Source organism: Nelumbo nucifera, chromosome 8, assembly GCF_055504915.1.
Source record: "Nelumbo nucifera cultivar China Antique chromosome 8, China Antique-T2T, whole genome shotgun sequence".
Taxonomy (NCBI): domain Eukaryota; kingdom Viridiplantae; phylum Streptophyta; class Magnoliopsida; order Proteales; family Nelumbonaceae; genus Nelumbo; species Nelumbo nucifera.
In genome coordinates this window covers 28,646,026-28,670,073 of record NC_142656.1, presented here as the reverse complement: position 1 = coordinate 28,670,073, position 24,048 = coordinate 28,646,026, and the positions used below count along the sequence as shown (strand labels likewise).

Sequence of the window (24,048 nt, the reverse complement as noted above, 5' to 3'; positions counted from 1 at the left end):
GAAGGGGGCAAGGGGCTTTTGGTTTTGGGTTTGGCAAAACAAAACCCTAAGAGACTTTCAAAGGTATTTGTCATTTTATTTTTATTTTAAAATTAAAATAAAAAAAATAAAATTTACAAAATACTGAACCACTAACTGTTGTTTGAGTTGAACAAGTCGACAGTTCGACTGTCCGAGTTGACGATTTTTTTACTTTTTCAACGTTTTTCACTAAAAGACAATTTGAGGTAAACCCAGAACCATTCAAGTGATCAGTTTCCGATCCAAACGGTCTGACCATCCGTGTCAACGACGATTCGAAAACGTTGGTTCCCATTGACCAAGATACTCATGTTCTTTTTTCAGATTTATGTGGGGTCTATTAAAAAATTATTTTTCCTGTGTAAGTGATACCCATCCTCCAAGTGGGTAAATAACTTTTCCACCTAGGTGGAAAGTTGCTAACACTTGGATGAGACAAAATTGTCTTTTAAATAATGATTTTTTATGTCTAAAATGGTCCTTATTTTATTTATCTAGAAAATAAAAGAACATAGATAAATACACTTAGGCAGATAAATAACTTTTTGAAAAGCGACATGACGTGAAAAGAACAACATTTGTAATCTGTTTTTGGTTCCTACAATAAGTTCTCCATTTAATGCATGGGTGGGGAACTATCATTCATCACTTCAGTCTTAATTAATGAACTATCATTCATCACTTCAGTCTTAATTAATGAACTATCATTCATCACTCCATTTAATGCATGTCCATTACCACTTCATCTTGTTTCTTTTCTACTCTTATTGTTCCTTTTATCATTCGAAATAATCATGGACATGCCACTATGTCTTCGAGGCATTCAGTAATTTTCTCTTTGTTTCTCAATTTCTTAGAGCTCCAGGAACATTAATGAGTTGATTGTTCCCTTTGTAGTTTAATTTCAAACCCTTCGAATCTTTCAGTCATTTAATTACTTTGGGGGATTACAGGGGCTACCTCACCATCTGTTAGGTGATCCTTTGGTTTATAGCTTTACACCTCTATCCTCTTACCTAAGCAAATCTTTGAAGATTTTCCTATCTTCCCCATTAATGGCCATGGATTCTCATCATATATAGTTTCTCAGCTTCATATTTCTCTCTATCTTGTTTTCAATTCTTGTCTTCATATTTATTTGAATTCATTTCTTTTTTTTTTCGAAATCTTCAATTTTCCATTAACACGCCTTTAAAAAAAAAAAAAAAAATCCATTGACACTCGCCATTTCATGATTGTTTCCAGTGATAATGACTTCTACATTATTTTTTTCATGGTTTTCAAAACCAGGCCAGACCAGATGGTCAGGCCGGAAAAATTGGGAACCGGTTACCTGACCAGTTTTTCCCCAAACACGTTTTTTTTCTCAAAACCATTGATTTTGGTCAGCAAATCGCTGAACCGGTTGATTAACCGTTTGAACGGTTTTGACCGTTTTTCAAAATTATTTTATTTTTTTGTTAGAACAAGCTAGCCGTTCGGGTCGAACAGTCGGACCATTCGAACCGGTAACCGGACCCCTGACCAATTTGGTTTTAAAAACCATATTTTTTTTATAAAACCAAAAAGGGCTACACAGAACGAAATCAAAACAACTGATAACTCTTAAAGATAACGAGATGAATTACCTTCTACACGATTTCTTTCCCTTACGTTTACTTCCTGAATTAACAATCAATATTTAGTAATGCTTTCTTTCTTTTATACTTGGCATGGCCATTGTCTCTAGGGACCCGATACCCTATTTTCTTGAACGCCTGGTGGTTCAAAATTTGAATTTGCATATGCAGGTATTCTTTTCAAGGCAAGATCTTTCCTCATCCCACCTTTAACTACACTAGGATTCATCTGTTCAACTTTAGTATACCTTCCATTGATGTACTCATTCGTTGCTTCTTACTATTTGATTGTTGGTTCAACTTTTAAATTTGAATTGCAGGTTGATTTGGTTATCCCCATTTTAGTCCTTAGTTCATTGTTCATGGTTTTCCAATCAGTAGTGTTGTCACAGTTGGATATTATCTTTTTCTTTTTGATACAAATCACATTTAGGAATTATCATATCTACTTTCCCCAATCCAGTATAGGTGGTGCTACCACTTCTTAATTGAGGCTACACAAATTTGCATAATTTAAGGCATTCCTCCCTTTAATTTCACTAAATTTGTTTAACTTAAGATCTAATGAACCGAGAGGGTGTTGATCATCATTAACTTTATTACCACCTTTCAAACCTTTTCTTATGGAGTTGAGTCTGATCTGCTTTCTAACCTCTCACTTTATTCTTGATATAATTAATTCTGACCAGATTTTTTTCTTAACCAAAGTAATACGTCGCATCCTATGAACCCTAGTTCATGGAGCTTACATCGTCTGCATCCAGGGTGCAGAAAATTTTCTGCATCCACGAATAGGAAATTGCCACGTTAGTTTTAATTTTTCAACTCCAATTAAATGGAAGTTCAGAGTTAACTGAACTTTTGGCTCTGAAAAAATTTGATTTGGTTTATCCCGCCCAAGGTTTAAAATATCGCAACGTATCGGGCCGTATTGACTGAAACGTACCGTTCTTACAAGAACCCGATACATGTGTATAAATAATTTATTCCGTTTTTTTTCATATGTATCGACCAAAACAGTTCGATACATTTGATCGTTTAAGTCTAATTTCTCTTTAATTAATTAGTCAATTACTTCAAAGCAAATTTAAATTTAATTTTGAATTTTAGGGATTAATTCAAATTCTCTCATTAATTCCTTCGATTAATGATCCCCTCTCATTAATTTTGTTTTGTTAGTGTAAAAAGTTCAAATTTTAGCTAACCACAAGTTCGCCAATGAACTACACACATTTGTTTGTTATAATCATATGTATTTTTAATTTTAAGTAAATTTCCACTTTTCTTAATGAGTGACAAGTGTTAATTAATTATTAAAATTTATATACTAATAAATATTAAGATTAATTATATTGGTTATTTAAAAATTGACATTTACATTTTAGTTTTTTCTCTTTTTTACTTTTTTCTTTTACATTTTTGTTATTTTATCATTATTCGACGGTTACTAATTGTGTTCCAATATGTCACACTTTATATAAACCATTAAAATATGACTTTTTACATTTAAAATGACTTATTTACAATCATATAAAATTTGTAAATATTATTAGTAACATATCTTTAAGATTTATTTGAATTTTCTACTATATTTATACGTCTCTTGATTTTTCATTTGTATCCATACATATCCAAAGCATATTTCAATATGCCTCTTAAAATACACCTTGCTTGTCCAATACTTTTAACTTTGATTCCAATTCTGATTTCAATCACCTATTCCTAGAAACCAAACAGATTCTAAATCTCCCTCTTTCTTTGCCTGTCTCTGAAGAAAGAACTCCAAACTAACTTGAGCAAGAGCGGCAAAGGTGAAAGCTGGTAGTTTGTAGAGAAACTTTCAACCTCCCACCGGCCCCATCATTGAGTTTTGCACCTTTGATACCACTGATGGCATTTATAGTTGCAAAGAAACCTTCGACCTCTCTCTCTCTCTCTCTCTATTTCTCAAAATCAAAAATCCCCTCAATCAGAACCCAGCTCTAGATCTTAGCATCTTTGTTCTTTATCGCGTTTCACTAGTTTTGAATTTATGTTAAAATTAAATGATTTATCTAAAATCTACTTGTACATAGAGTAAAAGGAAGCATTGGCCTACATCATGGGTGATGGTCCTCATTGTAAAAAACCATCAATTTCAAAGCTAATAAATAGCACCAATGACAATGGGCGGATTTGTTTCAAAACCTCAAAACTAATTTAATGTTTATTTAGGTTCCAGGCTTCCAGCTAACCCCAACATTTGCTCAAAAATCAAACTACTCTCTTTGGAGTAGACCATGGGTAAAACCGTGAATCACGGTCCTTCATGTATTAACACGACCCCATCTTGAATCGGATGAAGTGATGTAAGTTGCAGTCACAGCAGTGCATCATAGATCGTGATTTTACAGTCACCATACCCTCCCATTTGCTCCACTCAAACGAGAGTTTCTCTTCTCCCCTTCTCTGAACTACAAACCCCACCCCATTCTCCAATCTGGCGACCACAGTACAGTGAGTTTCCTCTTCCTACAGAAACAAGTCTGAAATTAGTTGCCTCTGTCGCTTTCAGGGATGGGGCCGGAGTACAATACTTATTATCTGCAACTCTGGCGACCACAGAATTCGTATCTGCATCATCTCTGCGTTCATTAGAGTACAGTAATTTTGATATAAAAATCCATAAGGTGATCTGGATATTTTTTTTTATATATAAAAATCCAGACCGACCGCCTTATCATCCACTCACAAGTCTTTAACTGATGACTTTACACGTACTTAGAAAATGATGTTCCTAACCAAGCTTTAAAATAACTAAAAGTTATTCATGCGAGCAGACTTGCAGCTTATTGGGTAACATATCATCACTGTTGGCACAATGGTGTGAGAATCTTCATGATCACCTTCATGATGATAAACTATGTAAAATCTCAAGATCCATGGTTCATACCCAAGTAGTTGAAACTCGAAAGTAGTCAACCTTCTTCTGATTCTGCATATTAACAGTCAAAAGAAATAAACAAAAATAGCACTTGATGAGATATATCTATTTGATTTAAAAAGACACATACCATGTATCGCTTCCATGTTATCTTCCTTGTAGACTCCAAGGGGTGAACCATGGATAGAAAGAAGCATTTCACCATTCTTTGGTAATCTTCGAGTTTTGGGTGTCATTCCAACAGATAGCCTCTGGGTGCCAACCTATAATTACAGATAGGAACAAGTAAGCTACTGCATGCACCTTAAATGGTATAGGATCAAAACCTAACAGGGCATCAAGGAAATACTTTATACAGAATCAACAATATAAAAAAAAGTTATGAAGAGTCACTATTGAGCAAGTTACTTAACAACAGCAACAACCATTGTAAAAAATGAAAAGTGCCATATCAGACAAATGCAGAGCCACTATTGACCAAAGCTTCTTGCCTCCTTTTGTTCCTTGATTATAGGGTAATTTTAATTCATCTCCTCCATTTGGGTAAATTGCTTAAACCTCCCCTGTGTTTTCTGACAAATGCTTTAAACCTCCCATGATCTTTGACCAAGGATCAAAATATCTGTATCGGTGCACCCAGGTACCCATGTATACACTGATACAAAAGTGTTTCAAAATTTTCTTGTGACTATCAAAGGCATCCCTCTAATCATTGTAAAATAAAAAAAAAAAAAGTTAAAAGAGTAGCAGTGATATTGATATGCACCAATGTCCAATTTTGGGTATCAGGCGTATCGATATTTTGATCCTTGACTTTGACCTCTGCAAATTTCTACCTTGACATTTACAAGAAATTATACAAACCAACCCCTTCAGTTAGTTCAATGTCAACAACTTAACTGAAAATGATATAGTCATGCTTTAAAAAAATAAAAAATTCCCAGTTTGACCATGTATGACAATATTGGAGTCTCTATTGATGAAAATACCCCCTAAAGACTCTTTTACATATTTCAATAATAAATTTATATTCAATAAATTAATACAAGAGCCTTTTGGGGGGGTGTTGTGGTCAATAGAACTCCAATATTGTCAATCATGGGCAAAGTGGAAATTTAAAGTGTTCAAAAACATGAAGTCCATTGATCATGTGCCTCCATGTACCTCATTTTAGTTTCATCTTGTAACTCTATTTTTGTATGCTCATTTATCAAAATGCATTTTCCTTTTAGATCATTACACGATAGAAGATTTGAAATCACCAAGATTTATCTTATTTAATCAGTAACAGTTCAAGGAGATTTTATTCATGTAAATATAATAGTAGAATTATCTTAACATATTAAAGCAATGAGAAGGGGCAATAAGAAGTTGACTTCATGGTATCCTTACTAATAAAATCCATAAACCTATTCCACTGACCTCACATACATGCTTGGTACAGTAGTTTATCTTCAAATAATAAGAATAGTGGAAAGACTTCATTTGTTGGAATCGGTATGTCTGATGAACTGTGTTTTGCTTCCTAATTGATAAACGTACCTATATCTAGGTAATATAACCTACAAACCATGCAGATATGGTACACCATTGAGCTTAATATTGGATGAAACATTGTATGGTCAAGAATCTACTTACTCCAGGAGTTTGGAAAGCATCTTGCAAGCCAAGCATCTGAGTTTCTGATGGTTCCTCCAAAACCTACAAAAGGGAAGGATCAGAATGGAAGAAGGAAAAAGAGTACAAAGAAAAATGGGATTTTTTTGAGGTTCAAAAGTTTTGGCCATAATAAAAACATGGAGTTACATACCAAATCAGGGATCTTCAGGTTTGCAGCACCTACAAGATTTGTTTTCACTGCCAAGAAATTGAATGCAGCTTCTATTACATTATAGCTAGGATATGAAATTTATGCAGCCTAGTAAGCAAAGTTACCTGATTTACTTGAAAATTCAAAACCACCAAGTGCTGGCATTGCACTGGTGCAAGCAGGGTATGCTATGGCCATCTGATGTAAAAGTGATGCATGTATATTACTATCATCAGCATGACTAATGGATAAATGACCATCTTTATCTTTCCATTTCAGTTCAAATTGCCCATACTTTTCATTTCTTACTACTGATAGATTGGGCAAAGTTTCCTTGAAAAACTGTAGCACAGGGGTTTGCTGCTGTTCCTTGTTAAAATTTGAGCGAAGCAACCGCAACCCAGTTACCAGATGTTCAATCTCCACATCGCGAATAGCCCTGATAGCTGTAATTCTCCGTTCAACTGTATGCGGGAAAATAATATTTAGCACTTCAAGATCTTCTAAAGAGAATGAATAAAGAATAAAGAATGGTATGTATAACAGAAAGACAAGATTTTATCAATTTCTAATTACTATGTAATATCTACATACTATATGAACAGCATGTTTATGATAGCCCTGCAGCTTTTCAAAACATGCCATCAGAATTTCAATCTACAAGCTCTTTCTTATAAATGTAATATTCATCTAAGCTCCTAAAGATATATTAATAATTATATATGTCAAAAATAAAAAAAATGCATGCATTTTCAAACGATACAACTCAACTCAACTAAGACTCGTCCCAATTCCCAACCATATGGGCTAAGACACATGAATCTTGTTCCACCATTCCACTCAGTTTGTACCCATTTGCCTAAATGCACTTAGGGAATGACATTCCCTTTAGGATTCAAAGCAGTCCTCCTAGTTTCCTCAGACTGAACCAAAGCAAATACTTCTTCAAGACATGGAAACTCCTTACCACCCAAAATCTGAGCTCCAATAGGCTCATAAACTGAGTTCAAACATGCCAAAAACATAAACACCCTTGCCTGAAAGAGCAACTTTCTGTATGCTAAAGCATCCTCTTCACTTTTCCAAGTGGAAGGAGAAGTCCCTTACAGCCTACTATTCAACTGTTACTTCCATGTGGAAGGAGCTGGATTGTTACAATGTTGATGACCCCCGCTTGGAGTTGGTAGATCCAAGCAAAATGTCTTTGTTTTGAGTATGTTGCCTTTGCTTGGTCCCACATCTCCTTGGCTGTTTCAGCCTACATAATTTTTTTTTCCAAACAACAAGCTGAATCAAAGATGTAAGCCAAGACATAATCAGATAGTTCTCTTGTTCCTAATCCTCATTCTTAGCCCCTTCACTAGTAAGCTTCTTATGGTCCGTTTGGTTCACAGAAATAGGGGTCTGGAATTGTAATCGGAATGGGCCATTCCGATTCCAATTGTATCTCCTTACCATAGATACCAAGGGGGAGAGACATATACTTCTTTAGTGAAGTCACCATTCAAGAATGCATTCTTAACATCAAACAAATAAAAGGCCAATCATAGCTCACTGCCAAAGATAAAAGAACCTTCACAAAGTCATTTTAGCAACTGGACAAAAGGTCTCGATGTAATCTATCCCATGCATCTAGGTATATCGCTTGAAAACAAAACATGCCTTATATCTCTCCATCGACCCATCAACATGATACTTGACAGTGTAAACCCACTTACACCCAACAAGTTCCTTCCCAATTGGCAAGTCAACAATGTCCTAGGAATTATTTTTATAGAGTGCTTCTATTTCAGTCCCCCTCAAAAGGATGACTATAAAAGGGAATTGACTCTACAAAGGTGACATCCATAGAAACAAACCGAGAGCCACTAATGGGATCAAAACAATAGTACCCTTTTTGTATGGAGGCATAACCAAGGAAGATACACTTCTGAGCCTTGGGTTTAAACTTATGTATCTTGCAACTAGGAATGTGGACATAGCAAGTACAACCAAAGACACGCAGAGGAATAGAGAAGACATCAAAACTAGGAAAGAAGGCACCGAAAGGAGGCTTTAACCCAATACTAGGGAAGGCATAAGGATAATAAAATAAGTGGATGTTAAAACTACATCACCCCAAAATTTCACAAGAACATAGCTAGCAAAAAGAATACTCCTTGCATCTTCCACAATATATCTATTTTTCCTCTCCACTACTCCATTTTGTAGTGGAGTACAGGCGCAAGAACTCTGATGAACAACCCCAAATTTTTCAAGATACGTCTTTCTCAAAATATTCCTTAGCATTGTTTGATCGGAATATTTTGATGTGGGTATCAAACTGAGTGAGGAAATATTGGTGGAATTGTTGCACAAGTTTAGACACTTCAGCACAAGAGCACATAAGGTAGAACCATGTATATCGTGAAAAATCATCAATAAACCGGATGAAATATTTATAGCCACCCACACAAGGTAAATGGTAAGGCCCCCACACATCAGAGTGAACAATATATTCCTTTGAATAACTTTGGAAATAACTGACTCAATGAAGAAAAAGACAAATGATCCAAATGATAATGACATAACATAGCACAATTAGTGGACTCTAAAACAAAAGTAGTTAATTGTGCTTGGCTCTGCTCAGGCATGTCATAGATATATCATGTTTGCCTCATGGCCACTCCCAATCACCTTTTGAGATTTCATCTCCTAAAACACAATATGAAGGATTAAAGGTAACACTACAATTCAAGGAATTAGTTAAACTATTAATTGAAAGCAAATTGGTATTAAGTTTAGGCACATGAAGAACAGATGATAAGGTCAAGGCATGTGATGTTGTGATGTCTCCCTTTCCTATGATAGGGGCAAGAGAGCAATCAACATGGGATATTTTGTCTCGGCCAGATAGGAGTTAGTAACAGGTAAACAAGTGTAAAACACTAGTCATGTGATCAGAGGCACCAGAATCAATTATCTAAGGGATTTTATGAGTACCTGAGATAGAAGCATGATTTGCAGTGGCACAAATACCTGAGTGTGCATATGTAGAGGAAGGGAGTATCTCTAATGAAGTAGATGTTGTAGCAGTAGACTCTAAATGACTGATTATTCGGTCATACTTCTCATACTCAGCCTTGGCAACTGCAAGCTGCTCTCCTATTGACTTCTCACCACTCTGCCCCTATTCACTCTATGAGGAGGTGGCTACATTTGCATTTCCACCTTTTCCACTCTCAATCCTTTTTCCATTGTTTCCATTCTTGAATCTAAAAGGAATGAGCTCTAGGTGCAGCTTCCAACAAGTGCCTTTAGTATGTTTGGGCTTCTTGCAGTACTCAAGATAACATCTTTCTTCCCAGTGATGATCTTCGGCTTCATCCCGACATTAGTATAGTGATCAACCTGTGGATCTACAAACTGAACCTGTCATCTACTCTCCTCACTACTCACCATAGCATAAGCTTGAGGTAAAGTAACCTCATCCTTTGCCAAAACATCCAGGCTCACAATATTATACTTCGGGTTAAGTTCGGCAAGGAACTCAAAAACCCAATTTCTCTCCACCAACATCCTATGTGTTTCAGCATCCTTAGTGGTAGTGCATCCCTAAAAAATAGTTTCCATCAAATCAATCTCCTACCAAAGAAATTTCAGCATGGAGAAGTAGACAACTAAAGGCTTCTCTCCCTGTCTTAAATTATTCACATCATTCTTCAATTTGTTGGCCCGAGCAACATTCAGCTTCTGGGAATAGGTCTCCGTGACACTATACAACTAGGGATGGCAATTTTCCCCATTTCCCCGATCCCCGTGAGGATTTGCCCCAAATGGGGCGAGGATGGGGATGATTTCCCCCGCAGGGACGAGGATGGGGAAATTTTTATCCCCGTTAGCAGGAATGGGACGAGGACGGGGAGAGCACTCCCCGCCCCGCGGGGACCCCGACCCCCACCCCGTGGGATCCCCACTAATATATATATATATATGTATATGTGTATGCATCTATTATATATGTATATATGTAAGCATACATCTATATATTAATATTTTTAAAAATATGTTTGAATATGCTTGAATCTTTTCTATAGCATTGTAAATTTTAATTATTTTATTTTTATTTTTTTTAAATAAAATAAAAAACAAAAAGAAAATGGTTAACATTATAAAAAATCACAAGGAATGGGGATCCCCGTGGGGACAGGGATGGGGATAACCTTGTCCCCGTTTGCAGGGACAGGGACGGGGATTGGGATGGGGAGAGGCTCCCCATCCCCGCCCCGCCCCGCCCCATTGCCATTCCTATATCCAACACTTCCTTAGCAGTATCCATCCATAGATAGTGTTGACTAATATGTGGCTACATAGAGTTCACTAACCATTCCACTACTATGTAAATTATGTAATTTTCCCGCATCTACCTTTCATAGGCAGGGTCATCCTCCACTAGTTTCTTCTTACTCTCAGTGATGTAACCCCATTTCCCTCCATTACATACATGTATCTTTAATTGACTAAGACCATGCTAAATAATTGGTCACATCCAACTTCACAGTAGTCATTGCCCCTAATAGAGTCTTCACTGACCCCCCATGTCTAAACCTAGAATCTATGGGATATTTTGCTTCTCCAGTTTGCTCCATTGAGTGAATGGATGTAAATGAAAATCAAATTAGGGCTTTACTAAGCTAGAATTGCTATCCCAAGCAAAAAATCCAAAGGCTTCAGAACTCTGTCCAACTCAAATCACCCTTAATGAAAATCAAAAGGATTCCCTTTGATCCCCAGGTGCCAACTTCAAAGTGTCTCTAGGACCCGTAACCAAGTTTCTCCAATTTTCTAGGGTTTCCGGGAAAAAATCTCCAAGAACCTACCTTGAGCTTCAACTAAGGATGAAAAACTCCACAAAACCTCTCCAAAAACCCTCCCAAATGGACTGCATAAGCTGCTAATTAATCAGACAATAAGTTCTCCATACACATTGTGTATGGGCCAAGAAAAGAGAAAAATGCTGAATGTGAGAACCCACTCTAACACCAAGTTCAAAAACACACCTGTAGAATTCAGAAACAACAGAAAGGAGAGAAGAAAGAAAGAAGAGAGATTTCAGCAGAAGCTTGTAGAAGGAGATGAGAGAAGAAGAAAAGGGAAGGGAAAAGATAAGAGTTCGATCTCTTTCTCTTTTTTTTTTATCAATAACTCTAAAAATTTTCATTAATTAAGATGATTTAGGATACAACAAGAAGTTGCAAAGATATCAGCATAGAAGCTGACCCAGGACAGAATTACAAATGTGCCCAAAACATATCTGTTCTTTGAACCCCTTGCTTTGCTAAGCTATCAGCCAAACTGTTGGCCGATCTCCTAACCCAACCCACCTCAATTGACATATTCCTTGACATCCATTTGAACCTTCTGAAATCATTCTTCAGCTGCCAGATCACTCCTTCCCCTTTCTTCAACCATTTTATCACAGTTTTTGAGTCTCCCTCGATGATCAATCTATTAATCCCCAACTCTTTGGCCTTCTCAACCCCATATACTGCAGCTAGAAGCTCTGCCTCTCTCTAGCTCCCTTTGATCTATTTTATTCTTTTAAGTTTAACCTAAGTACAATTCCATGAGTGCCCTTAATGGGGCGTCCAACACTTAGAGAAACAATAAAAAAATAGTAGCAGGCCCATAACTAAGGCCCACTACTCAAAGAACATAAACATAACATGACTTAAATAAAATAAAAGAAACCAAGGCCCATTCAGCCCATTCTCACTACAATTTATAAATGTTGATGTACATCAATCTAATTGGAGCTAAGGGCATACATTGTCTAACATTATATCCCTTTGAGTCCTAGAGTCAAATTATATCCTAAAGTTGCTAAAGAATTAAGTGTGTATTTCTTGGATATTCTTTCACTCAAAGGGATATAATGTTAGACAATGTATGCCCTTAGCTCCAATTAGATTGATGTACATAAACATTTATAAATGAATAACATAAGTACATTATTGTTTTATGTTCAGATCGGTGTGTTTTTGTGAATTACTCTTTAAACTGAACACTTATGAGACTCGTGTTAGTTTAGAATGTTCTTAGCCATTGGATAGACTTGGAGAGTTTATCCTGACAAGGCTGACACTAATGTGCTACCGAATTGGTGGAGCAGCCTGTCTCAACTACTAGGGTTAGACCCCAATCATAGTTAATGGGTGTTTGGAAGAAACACTGAACATAGACCAATTTCCATTTTTGACTTAGACCTTGGAGACAAATGGGAAAACTTGGAAAGTTGCACTTAACCCCAGACTTGATTATGATACTGCACTAGGTCTTGGACTGAACTGTTTTTGATATGCCAACTAGTGAGATCCGTCAAGGGTCAAATAATTGGGCATGTTAGAGTAGTTTGGGAAATTACCTGAGTGGGTGATCATAATGATAGGATCGACTCCTTTTTTAGACAAAGTGAATATCAAGGTTTACACTCTCTCTGATGGAAACCTAAATTGTAGACAATGGATTTCAACCATATTTGAATATCAGGATTTACACTCTCTCATCCATGATAAGGCTTATTACCAAGTGGGCTTCATCTTGCATAAGTCTATTATCCTTGGGTCTTCATAGGGTGGTTGAATCCAATGATCATTTATGTTTAAATATTGAGTCCAAACTAATCCCAAGCCAATTAGGTTAAGGGTTCACTACCCTTAGGTAGTGACCACACAATATTCAGGTCTTAAGTGGCCATACAATGCCTTGGGACATGAGCCATTAAAGAAAATGGGCCTTAAGCCCATTATTAATGAGATTAATTAAGTGATCATCTTGCATAAGTCTATTATCCTTGGGTCTTCATAGGGTGGTTGAATCCAATGATCATTTATGTTTAAATATTGAGTCCAAACTAATCCCAAGCCAATTAGGTTAAGGGTTCACTACCCTTAGGTAGTGACCACACAATATTCAGGTCTTAAGTGGCCATACAATGCCTTGGGACATGAGCCATTAAAGAAAATGGGCCTTAAGCCCATTATTAATGAGATTAATTAAGTGATCACATGACATGGGTCTAATATGACATGAATATGGGTATGGAGCACCCATTTCTATTAAAAAAGATAAGGCTTATCTAAACACGGAGAGTCCTGATCCAAATCTGATTTGGATCAGTTTCTAATAGGATTAGGAGAGTGGTCTATATAAGAGATGAGAGGGAGGAGCAAACCATCCAATTTCTCTTCACTCTCTTGCATTTTTTCTCTCTTCCCTTGCACCCCAAAACCCTAGTTTGAACCAGCCACTGTAGGGGCTGATTCTCTTCAGTCCTTAGTTGTTGAGTTTTTAGAGAAAAACATCAGTCACATCAAGGTTCACATAGCTACGTCGATCTAAGGAGGTTGGAGTTCAATTTTGCTAAAATTGCATTTTTGAATCGGCTTCACACACACTGCTATACCATCTACAACAGGAGGCCAATCTAGGTCTAATACTAAGCGTGAACTACCAGTTTAGGAGCTGCTTTTGTAGACTCCATGCTAGGTATGACCAGCATTTAATTTGGGTTTCAAATCTGGTCCGATTCAATGCAAGATCGATCCATAAATTCATATTTCAAATTACCGAGAACTTAGTTCTCAGATTGGGTTAGAAATTTTTTTATAATTTGGCTAGCCACCAAATCTGGTTTGGCCATGTTAAAATTGATTTCTAACCTAACCAACATATAAGTATTATTACTCTTCTAGTACGAGTATAATTTCCAAGGATGTTACCTTTTTTACCATTAATCATATTCCCCCCCTCCCCCAGTGTACTGACTAGCAAAACTTGCATTATTTTCTAAACATAATTTTCCATGGGCCAGGTTTTGAAAGTTAAGATATTTCATGACTTACTCAATGAAAAAAATATAAAATTTTATAGAATATATCTAAATCGGATATCTTCTAAGGCCCTAAACTTCAACAGTTTAACTAGCAAAGATGGTGATCATATATAAATCTAATGATTTAAGAGAAAAACAAAAAGGTAAAAAAACAAAAGCAAGTTACAAGTGAAAAAAGTGTAACTTTTACCTTCATTGTCATTTGATGTATCACATTGCTTTTTGACTTGTAGCTCTTCATAGGTACCACCTAAGTTGTTACCAAGGGACACAGATTTTCTTTTGGCATTTTTCCTAGGCCTTCCTCTTGCCATTAAAAAATTATTATGAAAACAAACTTTGATAATATAATTTGATAGAGGCTCTCTTTACACCAATGAGAAGAAGTCATGATGCGCCCATTTATGAAACCGCTTCTTTCTATGGCATCATACATAATAAAGATGTGAGATATGCACATGGATAGAAGCAAAGTGAAAGAAGAGATCCATTAGGTTATAAATCATCATAGTGAAGTGCAAATATAAAATACATATAAACTATCTCTCAAATGAAAATGTCAGCAAAGTCAAATAAGCAGATATTTAACAACCCAACAAAATCAGTAAGTACAATTTTCTTCCTTGACATTTTACTTGTTTTTTTGCAATTTGAAACTTTTGCTCCCATTTCAAAAGAACCTTATGCTTCCATATTTTAGATAATTGCAATATCTCAAATTTTTAGAGAACATATCTAATCGCTTTCAACCCACATTGTACAATGAGATACACCATAGAAAATTTTCCAAACACTGGTGACCATAGTTCAGCTCATGAATGCTCACATTGTGGACAAAAAGGTTACACGGTTAACTTCTGCTATGATCTTTATGGCCCTCCATCTTCCTAGGCTAACCATTCTATGGTGGGAGGTGATTTTGGAAGTCTTAATGTGACTAAAGATGCTCCTGCTTCTAGTGTTGGTAAGGACAAAGACATAATCTCTATCTCACGTGAAGAGTATGAAAAGCTTCACCAATCTACTTCTTCCGATGCAACCACTGCTATACTTGGGAAGTCAGGTACTGCCTACCTTGTTTCTAGTTCTACACCTTCACCCTAGGTAATTGATTTTGGAGCCTTAGACCATATGACTGACTCGTCAGATATGTTTGCATCTTTGTAACCTCCTTCTACATCCCAAATTGTTATTTTAATTTATGGCTACTCTTCTACTATTACTAGTAATGGTAATGTGTCTCTTGGTTCTAACCTTAGTTTACACTTTGTATTTTATATTCCCAAGTTTCCCTTTAGTCTCTTGTCTATAAGTAAGCTTACTCAAGCCCTTCATTGTTTAGTAACTGTTGAAATAATTTATTTTATTTTGTTAGGGTCTGTTTGGTTGGTTAAAGCATTTTATTTTTCCTGTTATTATGCTTTACTTACAACAGGGGCACAAAGGTCTTTTCCTTTCTTATTTTTTGTCGCCCTATATATTATAATAGAAGCTAGCGCCGCTAGCACTGTTCCGTTGCCTCTAATCCTTCTTCCTTTCTCCTCTTCTCTTCTCCTCTTCTCTTCTCTTTTCTTCTCTTCTCTTCTCTTCTCTTCTCTTCTCTTCTTTATTTTTCAATCGGATTTATTGTCAAGATGGTATCAGAGTAAGGCCATTGAATCTGGGCGATCAAGTTTCTTCTCCAAGTTGCTGAATCGAGACAGAACAGAGGATTAATCTGGGTTGATTGAATCAGATCTGCAACTGGTACAGCCTTATTTTTTTTTCCTTTTTTTTTTCTTTCCTTGGTCGTATACCAAAAGAAAAACGAATGAATCTGAACAACTGAATGTCGGCAGACCCTTGTGAGGTTTATACCTCTTTTTGTTTTGGATCGTCTGATCCTGTACCTGTGAAAAGGTGTCTATAGGTCACGGATGACCTGTTTTCTCTGCTTGTTGGCTTGATTTCATGTGTGTAAGGATCTCTCTTAGTGTTTAATGCTTGTAGATCTTCTGGAAAACTAGTAGGCTGGAACTATTATTCTGTACAGGTCTGAAAATCAGTTTTGTCATATTGTTTTTTTTGGAAATTGGTGCTGTTCTTGTGCTCAAATTAAGTCCAAAACTGAAGTGTGTGTGGAGCTTTTTGTTCTGATAAAAGGAGGGATCCTAAGTTGAGAGTTTAGATAAAAAATTCTGGATTGACCATGTCATCTGAGAATTCTGCTACTTCAGGGGTTTCAGGAAGTCAAAATGGAGTGAATGGGAGAATGGATATGAGTTTCCCCATGGCTGTTATTCCCTTTGATGGTCTAGGGGAATAAAACTCTAATGCGTGTTTTTGGGTGTCGTTACTTTGATGGTCTAGGGAGAATGGATATGAGTTCAGCTTTTGTTTCCTAAAGCTCCGTTGTCCCCCATTCCAATGTGTGTTTTTGGGTGTCGTTACTTTGTCCATAACTTGTCCCCTACTCGGAGTAAACTTGATCCTCGTGCTATTCCTTGTGTTTTCCTTGGTTACCCTTTATCTCGAAAGGGGTATCGTTGCTATGATCCCACCTCTCGCAAGTACTATGTCTCCATCAACGTATCCTTCTTTGAGAATCAACCCTTCTTCTCGGTTTCTCCTTAGGGGGAGAGTAGGATTGAGAAACAAGCTCAGACTCAACTACCTCCTCTACCTGATCCTCCTCCATTCCGTGTCTTTCTTCGCCGCCACAAAAGCCAACAGAGTTCAAGAGCCGTGGAACCTAACACTATGCAACCAACATCATCGGCTTCACTGGAGGTTGATCCTTCTCATCAGCCAGGTACACTTGCTCCTATTGATATGCATGTTCCTCTCAATGTTGATTCCCCTGCCATTAATGATCTTGATGTTCCTATTGCTAAGAGAAAGGGTGTTAGATCTTGTACCACTAATCATCCTATCTCTCACTTTGTGTCCTATGACCATATTTCACCTTCATATCATGCATTCCTCTCTTCTGTTGACAGTATCCTTGTTCTTAAGAATGTGGCAGAAGCTTTATCCAAACCTGAACGGACAGATGCAATGAAGGAAGAAATTGATGCATTACACAAAAATGGCACTTAGGAGTTGGTGGATCTTCTTGAAGGGAAGGAACCAGTGGGTTGCAAGTGGGTGTTCACAGTGAAACACAATGCTGATGGAACTATTGAAAGGTACAAGGCCAGACTGGTGGCAAAAGGTTTTACACAGGTATATGGAGTGGACTATGCAGAGACTTTTGCTCCAGTAGCCAAGATTAACTTTGTCAGGATTCTTCTTTCATTGGCAACAAATCTTGATTGGGAACTTCATCAATTGGACATTAAAAATGCTTTCTTGAATGGTGACTTAGAAGAGGAAGTGTACATGACCCAATCTCCAGGTTTTTGTGCCGAAGGCAGTGAATAGAAAGTGTGCAAGTTAAAAAAATCTTTATATGGGCTGAAACAATCACCTCGGGCCTGGTTTAGTAAATTCCACTTAGTGGTTCAACAGATGGGGTTCAAACAATGCCATTCAGGCCACACCCTATTTGTGAAGAAAGGTGAAGGGAAAATTGCAGCTCTAATTGTGTATGTGGATGACATAGTGATCATAGGAGATTGGGAGGTTGAAATACAGAGACTAAAAAAATTCTTAGCCACTCAATTTGAAGTGAAAGATCTAGGCCCCTTACGTTATTTCCTTGGAATTGAAGTTGCCCACTCTCACAAGGGCATCTTTAATTCCCAACGGAAATATGTACTAGATCTACTAGAAGATACAGGAAAACTAGGGGTGAGACCAATTGAACCTAACCATCAACTAGGAGATAGTTAGGGAGAGTTCTTGAAAGATGTGAAGAGGTTTCAGAAACTTGTAGGGAGACTCTTGTATTTGTCTATGACCAGGCCTGATATTACTTATGCAGTGGGTGTCCTTAGTCAGTTCATGCACAACCCTAGGACAACTCACCTTGAAGTTGTAAAGAGGATCCTTAGATACCTCAAAAAGTTTCCCGGAGCCGGTTTGTTGTTCCAGAAACATGGACATTTAAAGGTGGAAGTATATACTGATGCTAATTAGGCAGGGGCAGTTGATGACCAAAAGTCTACCAGTGGGTATTGTGCCTTTGTAGGAGGAAACCTAGTCACATGGAGAAGTAAGAAGCAAAGTGTGGTGGCTAGATCTAGTGCTGAAGCAGAATACAGAGCTATGCTTCATGGGGTTGCTAAAATCATGTGGATAAGAAATCTGTTAAGTGAACTGGGTTTTGCAATTAGCAACCCTATGTCACTTTATTGCGACAATAAGGCTTCTATTAATATTGTAACTAATCCAATCCTCCATGATAGGACGAAACACATTGAACTAGACAAACATTTTGTTAGAGAAAAACTTGTGAATGGAGAAGTGTGCACCCCATATGTCAGCTCAGAAGAACAACTTGCAGACATCTTCACCAAAGGTCTTCATCATGTGCGGCATAATGATTTGTGTGACAAGTTGGACATGATTGACATCTATGCTCCAACTTGAGCGGGAGTGTTGAAATAATTTATTTTATTTTGTTAAGGTCTGTTTGGTTGGTTAAAGCGTTTTATTTTTCCTGATATTGTACTTTACTTACAGTAGGGGCACAAAGGTCTTTTCCTTTCTTATTTTTTGTCGCCCTATATATTATAATAGAAGCTAGCACCATCAGCACTGTTCCATTGCCTCTAATCCTTCTTCCTTTCTTTCTTCTTCTCTTCTCCTCTTCTCTTTTCTTCTCTTCTCTTCTCTTCTCTTCTCTTCTTCTTTATTTTTCAATCGGATTTATTATCAAGAGTAACCTTTTATTCTTCATATTGTATCTTTCAGGACCTAAAGACAAGGAAGACTATTGGTGACAAGAGTGAAGTTGGAGAATTGTACTGCCTAGATGACCATGGTCCTTAAAAGGCTCTTCATTCCTCTCTTAAACCACATCAATGGTATTGTCATCTTGGTCATCCTTCTCTACGTGTTTTAAAAAGGCTAGTCCTTACTTTGGAGTTTATAACTCAGTTGGATTGTGAATCATGTCAATTAAGCAAACATCATATAGTCATTTGTTTCTAGAGAAGATAAGAGAGTCCTGGGTCCTTTTGCTTTAATCCACTTAAATGTTTTGGGTCCTAGTCGTGTGTCATCTTATAATGGATTCAGATATTTTGTAACATTTATTGATGACTATTCAAGAATAACATGGATTTACTTAATGAAGAATCGTTCAAAATTGTCTCTATTTTTTCTATATTTTCATGTTGAGATCCTGACTTCAGTCCAAGAGTTGTTCACAGTGCTGTAGGTGGTTCTGTTTAGGACTGGCCGGAGTGGTCACAGTGTTCACAGTGCTGGTAGAAGTGTTCACAGTTCGGGTACAGTAGCAAGTAAAGGTCTGTAACTGAACCAGTTCACAGTGCTGGTAAAAGTTCAAGGCTGCAACTGTGCAGTGCAGAAGTAGGGCTAGTAACCGACCTGAAGAAAAATCTGTAACTGAAGTTGCCACAGTTCTGTAAGAGTCTTGCTGATGCACCGAAGCTGCAACTGTAGAAGAGGCTAAGTCTTTACCACTGTTCTGCGCAAGTCTTGCTGGAGCACCAAAGCTGCAACTGTAGAGGAAGCTCTCCCCCTTTCGACTAGTGCTAGGACTGCTAAAATCAGTCCTCAACTAGGTCTGTCCTATACAGACCTCTCTTAGTAGCCCAATAGCTACTACTTGCTGGAAATAACAACCTAGTAGGACATCTACTTCTGGGTCTTACTTCCCTTGAGTCCTACAACCAAGAGAAACCCTAGGTTCGAACTTGCTTTACTCTCTTACACTCCTAGATCTTTACTGCAACAACCCAGAAAAGGAAGAGACAAGATGAAAAGATAGCAAGAGAAGAGAGTGCGCCTGCTGAAACCAAGAATGAGCTAATGCTCTGATACCATGTAATCTGATGAGCTATACTCGAAGTAGCAAAGAAGAGAAGAGAACCACTGAAATGAAGAGAATGTCGAACTGTACTAGTCAGTCGACCAGTCTTTTATTTATAGATGAATGAAGTACAAGGTACAAGAAGTTACTGGGATGCCCCTGATTAGTGATGGGACACCCAAATGACTTAAATCATTAAATAGGATTAGGCCCATTAACACAGGCCCAGTTACAAGATAAGTTAAACATAAGAATGGGCTAATAAGAACTCTTATCAGCCGAACATCACTCTAACATTCTAACAATTAGCAACAAAGAAATGATTTCATTAATAAGAATAAAGCAAGGTTACAACAAGAGATTATGAAAAAAAAATAACACAACTTTCAAGAAGCTGACCCAATATTACAATTGAGCCCAATAAAGATGAGTTCTTTGTACCCCTTGCTTAGGTAAACCATCTACAAAGTTGTTGGCAGTTCTCCTCACCCATTTAACTCGGATTGACATGTCCTTTGATAGCCATTTAAATCACCTAAATTTAATCCTCAAATGTCATGTCACCTCCTCCCACTTCAACCATTTGACAACAATTTTCAAGTCTTCCTCAATGATAAATATATTAATACGCAACTCTTTTGCTATATTCACCCCATATACTACAATCAAAAGCTCTAATCTTGCCACATCTCCTTGTTTAGCAAGTCCAGAGTATAAAGCAACGACATTTCCTTCATCCCTAATGGCCCCCCATGCCTAAGGGGCCCGGATTACCCAAACAAATCCCATCAAAATTTAGCTTCTTCTTAGTTTCTTCAAATTATCAAAAAAGAAAAAAAAAAAAAGCTTTTTCCAACCGCCTATTAGGGGTGACCATGATTAATCTATTAATACCCAATTCTTTTGCCATTTTCACCCCATCCGAATTACCCAAACAACTCCCATCAAAATTTAGCTTTTTCTTAGTTTCTTCAAATTATCAAAAAAAAAAAAAAAAAGCTTTTTCCAACCACCTATTAGGGGTGACCATGATTAATCTATTAATACCCAACTCTTTTGCCATTTCCACCCCATATACTGTAGTCAAAAGCTCTAATCTTGCCACATCACCTTGTTTAGCAAGTCCTGAGTATAAAGCAACAATGTTTCCTTCATACCTAATGGCCCCCCTATGCCTAAGGGGACCGGATTACCCAAACAACCCCCATCAAAATTTAGCTTTTTCCAACCACCTATTAGGGGTGACCATGTCTCAACAAATTTTTGTCTTCTAGATGAAGAGGCAACAATAACACCCCAAGCCCTAAAAGTCTTCAACCTTGAAATGGTTTTTAGGCTTTTTAACCAATATGCCACTCTCGAGGTTATGGTTTCTACCAAGGCTTCCTTGCTTCTTTCTCTTTCTTCAAATATTCTTGCATTTCTTTCCTCCCAAATAGTCCAAACCACTACTGCTCTAGTGCACCTCCCCAAGATCCTACCCCTCCTTTTAGTGCAGCTAAACCTAATAGAGTTAAACAATCCTTCCAACCTATCAAGAGAAGACCATCTACAACCAAAGAGGGAAGCAAACCAATTCCAAATAAAGCTAACAAAAGGACAAGAGATTGGAAGATAGTATGCAATCTCACCATTTTGACTTACACGTGGCACACTAGTTGGAGGAAAAACACCAAGTTAGTCTTTTTCTTTGAAGCAAGTCAAAAGTACTAATACAACCATGAAACACTTCCCAACAGAAAGCACTAATTTTCGAGGGAATAGGGAAGCACCAAACTTCCATGACTAGTGTCAACACCCAATTTTTGCTTGCCTCCTTCACCCTACGACTTTGTACTCGCTCCCAACACTCTAAAATCATTCAGATATGTCAACCACCAAATCTCATTCCAAAATCCCAACAATCAACCATAGGAATTGACAAGATCTTATTTCAACGGCCCCAAATTAGACAAGATTGAAACAACTAAGACCTATGTGTCTTACAATAAATCTAAACTCCTCACACAAATCAACACCTTAATTTACACTCACATACTAAATTTCAATTCAATCTCTTTGACTGACCATCTCATTGACAAATGTTCCAATTCGACGTTTACAATTAAACCACACCAAGAGTTACAATCCTGATGACCAAACCCCTCTCAATAATAACAAAACCCTAAAAGTAACTCACCCGTTCAACTTCAATATTAAATTCCCCCATTTCTTTCTGAAATTAGCAAGATTCTGTTTTAAGCCTTCTCATTGGTCGATGAACTATAAGTTGAAACCTTAATCTAAACCAAATATTTCAATCCACACCTCTAATCAAAGATCCATCTCATCCACTAGATTCAAGACATTTAATAATGCATATCCACCAAATTTCATCTTGAGATTCCCTCATTTGGCTAATCAATCAAGCTAGGGTTTTGTTTAAACAAATCTTATTGATTAGAGCAATCAAGCCCTAGATCCCCATTATTTAAGATTTATTTGACCAATTGGACCTCACCACCACGTTCAAAGACCAAAAAACCCCAATACGTCAAATTTCACGACCTAACTCTTTCATTTGACCGTTAAACTGAACAGATTCCATTTTAGTACATCAAATTAAATTTCCCTTAGTTGGCCCTAATCTAGGGTTTTAAGGAGCTAGTGGCTGATGTTAGCCCTTCACTTAAGCCCCTCTAACCATTTGGACCAATCAAGATGCTCCTAATAGGCTAAATAAGCCCAAAAACCCTAAAATAACCCTTCTTGAACTTAAAAAATGACACAAAGGCCAGTATGGCCATCTCTAATTTATGTTTTCTTCCATTAACATGCCTAATTTGAGCCATTCAGGGTCAGATACGAAAAACACCTCATTGGGAGGCTAGGAATCCCAAAATCTCTTTAATCTTTCATGGGGAACCATCGAAAATGATGATAGAAAGCTTCTACAAGCAAAATCTTTGAAATTTCATGCATGAAGAGAGCCCTATAAAGCCTTGGACGCATGGAGAAGAAGTTGCAGACCTTGCCTGCTTTTTATCATCTATAAATAGCACCTTGTTAAAGGGGGAAAAAGAAGAATAGAGCACCTCCAACTCAAGAAAACTCGGCCTTGAGCGAAAATACAATCAAACCCCATGTAAATGGCAACCTTAGGGTTTTGAAATGCATCAAATCGTTACAGCTCTCTCAATCTTGTCTCCAACACATACCAAGTCTGAATACTTTGAAATATTCATTTTTTTCACATATTAGAACGTCTGGAATCAAACCGCTAGTCGAAATTCACCTTCAACATACATTTCAGAGTCCATCTTAGCTGCTGGAAATTGTCTGTCAAGGTTACACTCAAGAGGTAAGCCTCTCAACTCATATTATCAATGTTTTAGCTTGATTTTTAGTAAGTTACTTTGATTTATAAGTTCTTTGTTGCTTATTGTAATGATGGAATATAAGGTTCATGGAAAGATTCTTTTAGCTTTGTCAACCATGGTGCTTAAGGGAGAGAAGTGAGGGGTTTAGTGAATTCAGTACCCACTTTTCGAAAACATCCCTATTAAGCCATAGTTGACATTTTTAAGAAATCATTTTCCATGAACTTTGCAATCTTCAGCCCTTTCTTGTGTTCTAGTTTTGTTTAACTAAGTGAATTTAGTTTTTTTAAAAGCTTAGATAGACCTCAAGTTGGGTGGCAACTCTATTGGGCCAATCATGAGCTTTCCAAAGCTCACAACTAGCGACTCCATTGGCAATCGAACCCAAAATCTCTAGGTTTAAGAGGAAAAGAAGAAGCAAATAGGGATTTTAGAGAGGACTAAAGAAAGAGAAAAGTCACTACTAGAACTTCCAATGAAGGCCATAATTGATTTAGTACAATGCCTCTCACCTAGAATATGT

At 37.2% G+C, this 24,048-nt stretch overlaps 1 protein-coding gene across 4 annotated transcripts in view; it reads right to left on the bottom strand.

The window, feature by feature from the left end:
- Positions 1-3,814: 3,814 nt before the first annotated feature.
- The window catches only part of LOC104605336 (uncharacterized), a 32,044-nt gene continuing 11,810 nt past the window's right edge, over positions 3,815-24,048 (bottom strand). For all 4 annotated transcript variants that reach the window (XM_010270059.3, XM_010270057.3, XM_088893435.1 and 1 more), the window contains 6 exons: positions 14,437-14,666; positions 6,499-6,837; positions 6,374-6,420; positions 6,202-6,264; positions 4,694-4,826; positions 3,815-4,614 (listed from right to left, as the gene is read on the bottom strand). In XM_010270059.3, coding sequence (XP_010268361.1) covers positions 4,598-4,614; positions 4,694-4,826; positions 6,202-6,264; positions 6,374-6,420; positions 6,499-6,837; positions 14,437-14,560 — 723 coding nt within the window. In that variant the 5' untranslated portion in view covers positions 14,561-14,666 and the 3' untranslated portion in view covers positions 3,815-4,597. The remainder of the gene's footprint in view (positions 4,615-4,693; positions 4,827-6,201; positions 6,265-6,373; positions 6,421-6,498; positions 6,838-14,436; positions 14,667-24,048) is intronic.